The 14,367-nt window shown below is 38.1% G+C and overlaps 1 protein-coding gene across 1 annotated transcript in view; it reads right to left on the minus strand.

Annotated features, from left to right (window-relative positions):
* Positions 1-2,904: 2,904 nt before the first annotated feature.
* ZNF804A (zinc finger protein 804A) overlaps positions 2,905-14,367 on the minus strand; it is a 254,028-nt gene continuing 242,565 nt past the window's right edge. The window contains exon 4 of the mRNA XM_026696720.2: positions 2,905-8,722. Coding sequence (XP_026552505.2) covers positions 5,476-8,722 — 3,247 coding nt within the window. The 3' untranslated portion in view covers positions 2,905-5,475. The remainder of the gene's footprint in view (positions 8,723-14,367) is intronic.

A 14,367-nucleotide genomic window follows, 5' to 3' on the forward strand; every position in this document is an offset into this window, starting at 1 on the left:
ATTTGAATTATTATTTGGCTTGTTAATAGTAAATAATTTATAAGATAAAACTGTATGACTACCCAATGGTATGCTTATTAACAGTTAAGTAATAATGAAGAAGGGAGGGAAACATTTCAGTTGTTCTCAAAGATTGATAGATATTGAAAAGAAACGTGAAAGATTTACAAGGTTCACACCAGTACTAGAATGATTTTGAATAACTATTTTGTTTATATATATTGTTTTTGCTATGTTTTCAGAATTTTTCTTTTTACATGTTCAAGGGGAAGTATCAAGCAGAGTCTGAATGATGAGATCTACATGATATAAAATAGATATTAGAAATTTGAATGTTATAATATTAGAATGCACAAATTTAATGTTTAATGAGATTTCATATAATAATAACAATAAGATTTAAAGGTGTTGCACTTCGATTGGAAATCATAGGGGGAAATTTGCTTCTTAAGAATGTTGGAAGAGAACATATAAATTGTAAACAAGACAGACAAAAGTATAAGTACAATGAATAAAAAGATATAGAAATTTAGGTAAAAGAAATACAATTGAATAAGAAGAAAATGAGATAACCGTAAAAGAAAATTAAGAGAAGTAAAGGGAGAAATAGTGAGAAGTTGGAAAAAGAGTAATAAGATATGAAGTTGAATACATAAGATGAATATGCATATGTGTCTGTATGGAAATGTGATAATACGGAACGATGCTGCACTCAAATAAGATGTTTTATTTGTTTTGTTAAAACTCAATAAAATTTTATTTTAAAAAAAGAAGTCTTCAGCTAGATGTATTTGAGTTCAGGCTTATATTGTGATTCTCCCCCCGCCCCCACTATAGTTTGGCAGTTACAGTTTGTGACAAATTAAGAGCTATCTAAGGAGAGAGTTCTGATTCCTATTCTAGCAAAATGACAAGCATACAAAAGAAAACCTCCTTCAAACTCTTGTTTTATAGTACATGTTATCTGAGAAATTATAAACTTCCTAAATGTTTGTGGAATGGTCAGATCACTGTTTTCCAAGGTCAGGGAGTTAAAAAAAAATGATATTTCTCATTTAGGTGGAACATATTAACTTTTCAATCAATTGCCCATGTTTCTCTTTTGGGAACGAGAAGCAATTTAACAAAATCTATGATCTCATTTAGTATATCATTGCAATCCAAAGATTAATTAATTGTGTGGACCCAAGAGATTTAGAAAAAAAGAAACTTTGAAGAAACAAAACAAGAACAAAACTTGCTAAACTTTTCCAAAGCTTGACAGCATTATTCAGAGTAAAAATATTTAACCATATGGGAAACTGACAGAAGAATTCCAGCATAGCTGATATTCTTGTAATTGAATGCTTCTTCAAAATTGCTAGTTTTAGTTGAATTTGTATTCTCTAGAAGTAAGTTCACTGGATTTATATCTTCAGTTTTATGGTCATCCACACAAGCCCCTTGACCTGGTTCTAAGAAGGGTTGTTTACCAATTAGTGGAGAAGTGCTTATATCAGAGCTTTTATCTTGGAATCATTCTGAGGGAAACTGAAGCTGTATGGAAATAGTCTAGACAGAAATTCGGTTCTCCAATGGATTTGCAAAGAGGGTGAGCCTAAGGGTGGTCAGCAATCTTCAGGGCTCCAATTGGTCACTCCAGGATAAATCCTCCCATCCCGCTACATGGTGCAAAGAAACCCTTCCCTGCTCCTTTTCCTCCAAAAGCAAGCATGGCAACTGTTTGCCCTTTGTTGTGTGCAACATTTTTGCCCTTGTTTTCAAGGCAGGACCAAAGGACCACCTTTCTTCTACTTCTCTATCAGGAAGATGACATAATCCTGGAGATCTGTGGAACTGCTCTTAGACAAATAGTTACAGTGCAATACTATTCTGACAACAAACATCCTGCAGGACCCAAAGCTCTGCTAACATAAATCCTGCAAAGTGGGAAAAAAAGGAAGATGTAGGAGATAACCAGACTGAGCCCAAGGGAGGGGTCAAACACGTCATCAGTCTTGGGTTCCCTTGCTCCCACAAAAGATCTAAGTCCATTCCACCTTGAATTCCATTGGCTCTTCTCTACCACCAATTTGCTTTGACCGTTCAGATTCTTGTAGAAAGCTTTAGCATGCAATAAATCCTTATATACATTTGAACTGCCTGAATTACCTGATGTCCACACTTGACAGAAGAGCAGTATTTCCATTTTCCTATTCTGGAGGGAGGGTGGGAGAAAGAGAGGAAATGGATGACCAACCATGGCTAAAATATGTATCAGTCCCTTCTTGAAAATCAGGAGGCTATGGATCCTATAAATCCATATCTTATCTAAATTAATGTTCTGGACCACTCTCAAAATGGGTACAACTCAGCTAAATTAACATCCAATATAATAAATACTGGGGAAAAATGTTATATTTTCCAGAGAATTTAATTTAGACTTTCAGCTCTGAAGGTCAGCTTCTCCCTCTGTTGCTGATGGAAGAAACTGTATAGGATTGCAGCTGAAAGAATATCATGAAACAAGCATATTGAATATTAAGAAATAAGCACATTTGCAAATTAAAAATAATATTTTGGTTTATTATTTGATTTATTAACAAACTATCTAATCAACTATTTTAATATCTCATTCTTGGCCTAATTACACATTCTCATGACTGTTGGCAAGATATTCACAGAAAGCCACCAGGGAAAGGAGACTTCCTCTTCCAACTTCTGAGACCCAGAAGCCAAACTGCAATATGAAAATGTGATACTACTTGTCTATCACTTTTGTTTTCAGTTCTACCTCCATCATCACCTTTGGACTGGAATTGGAAAAAAAAAAAACCTAAGAAACCCATCATGTTGTATCATCAAGGCAAACAAGTATGTGTTGAATAGTAGCAAGGTCCTTTTCATTTTGGTGTTTAAATTTTTTGATTATAATGTCATTTTATCTTGAGTAGATTATTAGACATTCCAAGCATCACTTTTTGTCATATAAAAGAAATGAATAAATGTAGCATAAGCAAAGTAAGGGGAATACTAGACACAAAACAAAAGGTGATCTGTTTTGACTATAAAAATGGCAGTGTGAACCTAAGAAAAAAATCAGAAGTAAGATGTTGTAAAGGTTTTATCCATTTAAGGATCAATCTCAAGTGTAAGGATGCTACTATTCTTGCAAAAGTGTAGTATTCTTGAATGCAAAGTTAAGGGTTGGTTCTTACACACATCATTTTATTTCTCTATGCTTCCTTGTGCACAGTTGCTGACAGCTCAATATCAATGTTCAAAAGGATGTTAATAAAAAGTATTGCATCTATGATTAAGACAGGTCTCCAGAGGCTTTGCAGCTCAACTTTCATCAGTTTCAGCCAGCATCACTAATGGCACAGGATTGTGCCTGTTGTTGACCAAACTGGGATGAGATTTTTCACCAGATTTTCCTCTTCAAAGGGAGTGCAGAGTAATTAAACTGCAAAGAACTGAGTAATTTGGGAATTTTTCATGAACAGACAGTGTTTCTTCTCTTTTTTCACATCAACAATTGTGCTGGTGCCCATGAATGCTTGCACAGGAGAATGGGAGACAATTGACATATTTGTGATGACATCATCATGCAAATATGACTTACATAATTGTGTTAGATGTTGTGGCATGGGTATAATGCATGATATTACCTGTCATTTTGACATCACTGTAGCTTGTTCTGAATACTGCCACCATGACTCTATATTGTATGTTCTTCTCTCTACTCAAAATCTGTTGAGAGAAATTCAATAGGCCCTACTCAACTGTTATTTTTTGAATTGTTCCGTTTATTTGCCTGAACCAGTGTTCTCCAAACTTGACAAGTTTAAGGACTGGCAGCATTGGCTGAGGAATTGTAGGAGTTAAGTCCACAAGTTGCCACAAGTAGAGAACCCTGGCCAAACCATTTCTGTCCATAAATCCATCTTAAACAGAAAAGATGTTGTACCTAACAAATTGAAAATCTACCTTAAATAGCTAATTTGGAATAATGTCGAACAACTAAGAAGTGTTGAAACAAGGGAGCTTTTGTATGGGAGAGCATGAAGAAATATAGGCTAGACAGTTAATGTAAAAAAAACAACCCTAGGAAAAAAGCAATGACAAACTGCTTTTGAATGATTATTAAAAAAAAGAAAATTATAGTTACCAGAAAACAGACACAGCATGATAAATGTTTCATATTTTTAGACTTAAAGCTGATTACTTGTCTTGTGAGTTTTCTACCTAGCACAATAATCGTTAGGAATACACAGCCACCACTTGCCATCAAGATCACAATCCATTCCTCATTTATTATTGGCAGTGGGCGGGGAATCATAGCAAAGTGATCCACTGCCAAATATTTCTAAAAGTTTAAGGTGGGATAACTGACCTTTGCTGAATTCCCCTGCTGAACCTGCCTCTGCCTCTGTGTTGATTGCATTGATGGAGTTAGCAGGAAGTTTCACTCTTTTCAGCATGAGTATGAAGTATAAAGAAGATGGAATCAACAGCATTTCCTGTGGTTGTGACCGGTTGCTTGAGGCAGTCAGGCTAAATGATGGGATTGGATTATTTGATTTCTCACTCTGGCTTTGGAGATTTTTTAAACAAACATGCAGAAGAAGAGTTAGAAAAATCAGAGGAGTAACGACTTGACCAGAGCTGGATTTTGGAATAATTCTGTTTACCCAGAGGTTGGCTATTAACCAAAATAAAGCATCTGCTTTCCTTTAGATTCCCACCCCCTCAAATTAGCCACTGAGGCATACCACAAAATTGGGGGATATTGTCTCAATCCACAGCATCAAGCTGCTAATACAATCAGATCAATTACCCTTTGTCTTCTGTTCAATAAGATTGTTCCCCTTAAGGATTTTACTTCCTGGTCTTAATGATAAATCACAGTATACTTGGAGTTTTGATTATCCAAAGCTAGAGGAAACTACTGTTTAAATGGTAGAAAAAAGTATATATAAGGCTGAGAATAAATGCTTTTTCAAAAAACAACAAATTTAAATTCATAACAAATGAAGATTATTGCAGGAGAAATTTTCTCACTATATTTATGTTTATAAGGAATGTTGTACAAAACATAGTGCATCGGCTTTGTCTAAACATTACTTAGGTGCAAATACACAAATATATTTAAAAAAACAAAGTGCATACTTTACAACATAACTTACAGTACTATAAATATAGTTTATATACATGTTAACATATTTTAAATCATGATCTTCATACATACATACATACATTTATATCTATATCTATATAAAGACTATTCAGTGCTTTAACTTTATTATGAATCTGCACTTTACACATAAATATTTGCATTGTTAACCCAATAGCAAATAAATTCCCAGTCCGGAGGCTTTAATAACCTTTTAATTTTAGGCTACTTGTAGAAGGATTTCTCTTGGATTTTGATCAACAGTATTTGTGTTCCTTCAATGTAAGATTTCCTCTTTCATTTAAACTGTTCAGAAGGTCCTAAAAGAGGGGCTGCAATGGAATAACAGCAGGATGTGGGGACAGGAGGGATGGGAACAGAGTGTGCGGCAAAGGTGGAAAAGCCAAGTGGCTTGAGTGGAGTATTGATGCTGGGATGACCGGCAACTGGGGTGGCCCAACCATGGCTGTGTGGCCTGTAGGACATAGCCTCGGCCCAAGGGACAAATGAGGTAAAGGGACTCGTGAAAGAGCTGGGACCTGGGAAAGAAATTGCTGGTGAGGCTGAAGGACCTTAAACGTACTTGCTGTGGCAGCAGCGGCGGCAGCTGCCGCCGCCGCATGCTGCTGAAGAACAGTGTGGTGGATCATGGTGACAGAGGTAGAACAGAGAGGCTGCTGCTGCAAGGGGAGGGGTGGGAGAGGAGCACTGGAAGGTTGAAGCACAGCTGGAGGAAAGGTCAGCTTCATTTTACTTGCCAACATGTTTTGCTGAATGATCTGGTGGTAGGCCTCCAGCTGTAGATCCTTGAATTTGTTATGGTTTTCGTTGGGCAAGAGCAGAGCATGTTCAGGGAAGGTGAATGGAGTGAGGATCTGTTCTGTGGTTAAGAAAGCATGGCTGTTCATGTGAGTTTCCTTCAAGTGCAAAGGAGGCATACTGTTCAATATATCCGGGGCATACCTCAGCCACTCGTTGGCTGATGGATTTCGTTTCTCCTGTGGTGCAGGCTCAGCAGCTTCATTAGGACACAGAAAGCCTTTAGGGGGAGATTGGTTTGGATGTTTTTCAGAGGTGGACATTTTAAGGGAAACCTGGATTTCAGGGGCATTCACATTTTTCTGTTTTTGTCCTTCCAGCATATCCTTGGATTTTCCTGTTGCTGAAATGCTATGTTCAATAACAGGAGAAACAGAAAGTGTGGATTCTTCCAGACAAGGAGTAGGCTCCGTGATGGAACAATTTGAGTCTTGGATATTTTCTGATGAAACTAGATGTTCCGATGGTGAATCAGTTTGACTTCCAACTGGCTGCATTTTGCTTTCTATGCTTTTTGCATAATCTGCACTGGAATGGGAATTCGTTTGCTCTGCATTTTCTTCAGTTAATTTTTTGGGCAAATCCTCAAATTTCACAACTTCGGTTGGAGATCCAACACTGATATTCTTTCCTGGTATCCTCTCTATAAATATATCATGAATCCTGATTCTTTTTCTCCTTCGCTTCCGTTTCGGCTTATAAGCTACTTCTAATTTGCTAAGCTGCCTGACGTTCTCTTCTGAAAAACATGTTTGTGCCGCTGAACTTTCATCTGAAGAATAGGAGTGGGTATGATATCTTCGCTTTCTGTGGGATCTTTCTGGTTCATCAGTGACAGAATTGTAAGCTCTTTTGATGGGTTGTGACTGATTTGTGCATTTTTTATCTGAATAATGGCTTAAATGTTTATGGTCTGGGCTACTGCATTGTCTTGTGGTGGTCCAATCACAAAATGGTCTAGAATAAACTGAATTACAGCTTCCAGAATTAGATCCCACTTTATTTGATTGTCTGTGGCAGATTGGTTTGCTCTTTGTCCATAAATGGTTAGAATTAATGCAACAGTTCCTACTGTCATTTGTGTTACAAATTGTCTGAGGACTTTGATTCCTATGGACATGTGTAATTATAGATATAGTCCTAGGATAGTCATCGTCCTCTTTCTCAGGAATTTTGTCTGTTTCCTCTAATTGTTCCAGAACTGAATCTCCTAACTGACTTTCATTTATGCCTTGTTCCATGGTGCTGTGAAGCTTCTGATGTTTATCAAATTCAATAAAGTTATTTTTCTGTTCGGCTACTGGAGAAATTTTAGCAGTGAGCTCAGTCATTTCCTCATAATGGTGATAGCACTGCTTTCTTCTCCTTTTCCTTTTCTTATTCCTATAAAATCTTTTTTCATGTGTCCTTTTGTTCCAGCCTTTGTTTTCTTGTTCACCAGCAGACTTGATAATGTTTTGATGTGTTTCATTTTTCCCAGTTGACTGTGAAGGATCTAAGGATAATTCATCTTGTTTTTTCTCAAGATTACAGCTCTCTGTTGAGGAAATTGGTGCCACAGCTGCACAAACACTATTCTCTGAAAGAGATTCATTTGGATGATTGCAGTCCAAATCCTGGCCAGACTCAATCTTCTGCGCTGAATTAGGAATATTTGATGGCTGTTTATTTTTCTCCAGGGACTCACTTGATTTTGATGACCGGAAGTCAAAACATAAAGGATTACAACTGTATGAAATAGATGGCTCTGTTTTTGTGTAAAGTAACATTTCACATGGCCACTGAAGGATAGTGTATCCATGTTTGTTAAGTACAGGAACAAATGGCTCACAAAGCCTCTTTGATGGAATTTGTTTATTAGGCAGAGTTCTAATTTCCCCTTCAGAATTAGCTGGAATTGGTCCATCAGGTGTGCATTCTTTAACTTCAACTTCTGAAGTGACTGAATCATTGCTAATGTTTGAATCATTGTCTTCTTGGGTATTGTGCTGTGATAAATGTTTTTCATTCACAGGTAAGACTACACCTTCATTTCCCATGGATTCATTACCATTGCTTTCCACAGGAAGGGTTTGGCTCCCCAAAGTTCCCTTGGTTAGAATTTCATTGGGTAATGCTAAAGAATCTACCTCAGTGCCACAGCTGTCCGAATCAACAAACCCAGGTCCTTTTATATGAGAAAAAGGGTGTCTCAATTCTGGAAAATGCTGTATCCCATTCCCTTCAGTGGGTGGTCCATTCGAATCTTGTGCTGGGATTGACTCTGCACTGTCAACATCATGTTTCTCCATCAATGGAGCAATGGAACTAGGTTTCTCATCAAAACACAAGGCTATTTCTTCTGCTGATGAGACTGGAAGATTCCCTGGCCCAGGAACAAACCGACTTCTTCGACTAACTCCATGTTCAGCTGATGTTTCATCATTATATTCATAGAAAGCAGCAGCTGAGGATTCTAGTTTGATGGATGCTTTTTTTGGAAATGCAAAAGAAAACCCTACTTTATGCCCATGGAATCCCTGTAGTTGATCTCCAAGCTTAATGTCTGGTCCACTGCTAGCCGGAGTTTCAGGAATCACTGGTGCAACAGATGAAACATTGCTAGCGGTCTTCGAACTGTGCAACAGAGCAAAGTTGAAGTTTTGTTCCTTTTTGGTAGAGTCAATGAGACTACATTGAGGAATTTCATTAAAATTATCTCGGACCATAACCGTGGTAGATCTGAACATAGGACCACTTCCTGGAGCACTGAAACAAAACAAAACAAAACTTTTCTATCAGTGCAAATCATACTGAATTCAAATGCATGAGAAATGCTCAATTAATAATGCAGCGATGTTGTTTTCTTTTATAATATAAAGTTTTACAATATAAACATAATCCTGACAATTTAAAGTCAAAAGCTTTTCATATACAGGTAATTCTTGATTTACAACCATTTGTTCAGTGACTGTTTGAAAGTATGGTAAGGTTGAATAAAGACTGATTGATAAAGTCATAGCTGTTGCAGCATCCCTGTAGTCACATAACCAAAATTTGGGTCCTTGACAGGCACTTAGAACCAGTGGGGCACTTTATCCCACCACCTAGGTCCCCCTCATCTATGCCTTTTCAGCCTCCTGCACTCTGCCATCTCTGCCACCCTGGTTGGTCATTTCTATCTTGCTCCTGCTGTTGACCAAGCATTCCCCAACTGACACTTTGTGGGGCGACTGTTGGCTGCATGCAACATTCTTCCCAAGGTTGCCTAAGATGACTTTCTCATGAAACCTGGGTAAGATGGCCTCATGTGGCCAGCAACTGCTAGGGCAGGAGCAACAAAGGCAATATTAGGAGCAAAAAATATATATATGGAGAAGAGTGGAATGTGGAGTGGCAGAGGACTTAGTGTGAGGCAAGTGAGGGCAGTTGAGCTGCCATTTGCACCATGCTTGTAGAGTTTCCTGTCATTTTATGGCTTTGCACCATGTTATTTGGTCTTCTTGCAATGCTGCAGCTTTGCTCCATGCTGTTGGGGTTGCCATGGCTTTGGGCTGTGCTGTTGGGACTTCCCAGGGAATGGTGGCTTTGTAGTACCTGGCTGGGATGGGTGGAGGGCAGCTGCAGCTTTGTGCTACACTGCAGCTTATGGCCTTCTCGCAACCACAGAGCCATGGCATGCCAAAAAGCCCATGAGCCACAGAGAGACAAGAAGCCCCAGATTTGTGCAGTTCTGAGACTGGTTGCCACTCTGCAAAGAAAGGTTCAGGCAGTCAAAACAGCACAGATGGGGAGGGGAGATGTGTTGGGTGCAGTCAAAGGCAATCCCTTACCTTATCTTAGTTTGGAGCTGGAAGGGACCAAGCCTGGAATGGCTTGACTTGGGATGGGTCATCAGCTAATGACCTATGGAATTTGCTTAATGATAGCAGTGGGGAGTGCAGGGAGTTCTGCTGCTAAGTGACATCACACTTTATGACCAAATCACTTAGTGATAGAAATTCCAGTCTCAGTTGTGGTCATAAGTGGAGGATTACCTGTACTGACATCTTTTTTTTAATTTCTAAAGACAGTGTTATATCCAAACTTTCTTAGGCTTTTATGGAATAGTTACTAGTAATTTATAACTTCTATCACCAGCAGCTTTAATTCTTCATACTACTGAGCACAAATTGCTTTTCAACAGCCCATCATCCTCAGATACCATATGCTTGGCAAGCAAACAACACACAACCCATTCACCAAAATTGAAACATACAGCTTCATTCCATTAGCCAAACAACTCTCATTCAATGCAACTAATCAGTTCCACAGACTCACCAGCTGTCTTCTAAGTTTCCCCTATGTTTCTGCTTCACTTCCTCTTCACGTGTGATTTTGAATTTCCAATCAAATAATACTGGCTAAGTGGATGATTTCTCCAAGGGAAAAAAGTTCCACCAATCATTTTTCAAGGATATGTATTCCCCTTTCCAGTAACAGCAATACTGCCACTGAGAAAGCCCAATGGGAAGAATTCCCTCATGACATTTTCCTTTGGAAATGATAGAAGGTATCATGAATGCAGCTGTAAAATTCCCATATGTTACATATAAGAATTTTATCTCAGCCTCATATATATTGAAATTCTCTCCTCTTCTGTAATAATTTCTAAGCTTTTTGTTAGGATGGCATAAAAAGGGGTAAAAATAAAGGCAGAAATATTTCTCTGCCCAGAAGTAGTTCCAAGAATTTGGAGTTTCTTGAGCATGATGTTCTCAATGGCTCGTTGGGAACACCTCTCCCACCTTTCCATTCCCTTCTTCCACCGACTTGTCCTTTTCCTCTGAGATCAATTTCTGTAACTGCCTGCACTTAGCCAGCATTCCCTATTTAGACATTCTGCAAATATATTAACGTAACTCGTAATGAACTAGAATTCTTAGAACCATTAACCTAGGTGCCAATAAACTATAGAAAAGCACATTGAATGAGAGTGAATGGATTGCACCTTGCTTTTCTTTCCCTTATGATTCCTGGGGACACTAGCTCCTCAGATTGAGGAGCACTAATACTGAAGAGGATACCACTTACAACCTTCGTGAGGTATGGATCTTGTAATTGTCCACTGATGACTCACTTTAAAACCCCGATCAACACCAGAATTTCTGTTAGATAAAACCTGCCTAAACAAACCATTCTCTAATGTTTTTTTTTTTCCTCTTGGAATTTTTAAGATTACCCCTGCATTAAATATTACCGAAGATTCTGGAACACAGATCAATGTGTGCAACTGCTTGACACTTTATGTTAGTCTTAGTAACACTCTATCCTCACAAAGAACCCCTATTGTTTACTGTGGTGCCTTGAGGGATTTTGATATAAATAATATGCATTAATATTTATTGTGGTAAAGACAATTACAATTTTAAAAAAAGAAATATAACAAGATGATCTAATAAAACTTTTACCACACAGAGAAGTATGCTGCAAAAATATTCAGGTATTCCACTCAGCCTCATTAATTAGGTCACATTTCTTTCCATGCAAAAAATTCAGTTTCCTGGAAAACTGAGCACCTATACAGTAGTGAAATCTTTCATTTGGTCTAATGTAACCATCTTTTATGGAAAATGTACTGTGATTCTAGTCTACATTTAACTACTAGCTCCTTCCCTTATATCTGGGCAAATGAACTAGCCAATTATAGTATCTGCAAGCTACAGGGACAGAATAACAATTGAGCATTTTCCATAGGCTTTTTGTGTCAGAGAAAGATAGACACAAAAAGATAGACTTCTGTTGCTGAAGTCGTATTTCCTGCAATCAAGCTTGGTGTGGTTAACCTTGAGTTTGTATCTATTGTGTGCTCTTGTGCTCTTGTTATGGTTGAAGCTGAAGTATTCATTGACAGGTAAGTCATTGCAATGTATGATTTTATATACCATACTTAGATCAGAACGAAGACGGCATAATTCTAGGTTTTCTAGTCTGATTTTCTAGTCTAATTTCAACTCTGGTGGCATAAGGTATTCTACAACGAGTAGAGGAGTGGAGAACTCTTCTTGTGAAATATTTCTGGACTTTCTCAACTGTGCTAACATCAGATACATAATGTGGGTTCCAGACTGATGAGCTGTATTCGAGTATTGGTCTAGCAAATGTTTTGTATGCTCTAGTTAGTAGTGTGATATTACCAGAGAAGAATCTACATAGGATTAGGTTAACAACTCTTAATGCCTTTTTGGCTGTGTAGTTACAGTGGGCTCTAGCACTTAGATCATTAGAGATGAGCACTCCAAAGTCCTTTACAGAGCCTGGATCATCAACAAGGTCTTGACTATTCAGCTTGTATTTTATTTTCTGGTTATTTTTTTGCCAATATGTAAGACAGAGCATTTATTTGTTGAAATTTGAAGTTGCCATTTGTTTGACCATTCTAATACATAGTCAAGATCTTTCTGAAGGGCAGCAGTATTGTCTGTGGCATTGAACAGCTTTACATCATCAGCGAAGAGAACGCAGTTGCTCTTAATATGATCACAGAGGTTTATTATGTCCAGATATGACATGGTGGCTCACATGGTTATGCTGCTGGATTGGAGGTTAACAAGCCCGTGTTTGAGACCTGAGTGCTGCTGCATGGTGGGGTGAGCTCCCTTCATTCACTCCAGCTCTTTGATGAGACATGAAATGAGCCCTCACAAGTGTCCCACTACAATGATGATGTCATGATAATGGTGCTCCATCACTGGACACTTTTAAGAAGACTGGATAACCACTTGTCTTGAATGGTATAGTATCTCCTTCTTGAGTAGCGGGTTGGGCTAGAAGACTGCCAGGGTCCCTTCCAACTCTATTATTCTGTTCTTATGTTACTCTGTTATCAATTAATTCTTTCAACCCAGAAGCGGCTTGAATGGTGCTTCAATATGAACTGGACGGGGACTTGTACTCTCTTGAAGAAAATGACATAAGCATAAGAATGAGCACTATTCATGAACAATTCTGTGCACTATATTCAATTTTTTTTTTCAAAAGATGAACATAATTAACTTCAACAATTACAGGAAAGAAATATAATTTAATAATTGAGATGTAGAGATATGATTCTCATAATTAGAATTGAACAAATGGATGGGATTTATTAAAAGGAGGACTGGAATTGCTTAGTCCTCAACCCAGTGCTCTTTTAAAATTTCATTAATGGGTTTGAGAAAGAAGTGAAAGTAATACTCATTAGATTTTCAAAAGGTTCAGAATTGGATTAGAAAGATAAAATAACAGATAGAGATCTGCTAATTCAGACAATTTTAATTGATCATGATAAGTTAGAGAAATGTAACCAAGACAAAGTTCTCAGGGACAATATCAACTGGGCAAGTATATGATGGAGAATATCTGTGAAGAGGTTCTTGGTATTCTACTTGCTCATCATTTGATTTGGTTTCCAAAAGGCAAATGTAACTTTAGGCTGCCTCAACATAATTTCCAAATTATGGGAAATATATTTATTCTATCAGACACATCAAAACAGAAGGATCCGATCCTTGTCAGCACACTTTAATAAAGATTCAAATAAACTGGGCTCAGCTTATAGCAATCCAACTAGGATGGAGAAAGGGTAGAACGTGAATGAAGACTAGTTTGATGGAAAAGGCAGTACTGAGCTCTGGGATATGTAAGAGAGAAGACAGTGTTCTTAAGATATCTGCAAGGATGTTTCACAGAAGGACAAGACCTATTCATTCTGGAATGCAGGGTGAGGAATAATAGATTTAAATTGCAGGAAGTCAAACTTTAACTTATTAGGAAGGGGAGGGTACTTTTTGACTGTAAGAGAATGTAGCAATAGAACCAATTACCTAGATAAGTTGCCCCCCCCTCCCTTCAGTGCATATATTTTAGCGGAAGCTATCATGGATGTTTAATCTGGATTTCTGTTCCTAGCCTGGAGTTGAGTTTGATGAGGTAAATGGCTCCTGCCCACTGTATGGTTCTATGGCGTGCTCTCTCAGGTGACTGGGGCTCTCTAAGCCCTTTTAAGAGTCTTGCTGTTGATGATGATTTCCAAGGAAGCAATCACAGCTGAATCAGAAGCCTCATAGCAGCCCCCTCTCTAGTGTTATTAACTACTTTTTAATACATGGTGTGGAAACAATTTTAAAATGACCTTTAAACACATTCCTATTAGATGCCAAAATTGTTGTGAGAATAGAAGCATAGAACCTCCTGTAGTCATTTGGAACAGTTGCTTTAAGAGCCACAGCAACCCTCTACCAGCCGGGCTTGCATTTTCTCTGATGTAGGACTCTTTAACTGCAGTTCTAAAACATTTATAGCAGCATCTAAATGTATACTGTACCCCAGGGATCCAGCTTGCAATTTCAGATATGTATAGGTTGATCCACTGTCCTTCACCCTCTCTGAAGTAC

The sequence above is a fragment of the Pseudonaja textilis genome, chromosome 1 (genome assembly GCF_049901715.1).
Source record: "Pseudonaja textilis isolate UNSWEBS1 chromosome 1, rPseTex1.2, whole genome shotgun sequence".
In the NCBI taxonomy this organism is placed as follows: domain Eukaryota; kingdom Metazoa; phylum Chordata; class Lepidosauria; order Squamata; family Elapidae; genus Pseudonaja; species Pseudonaja textilis.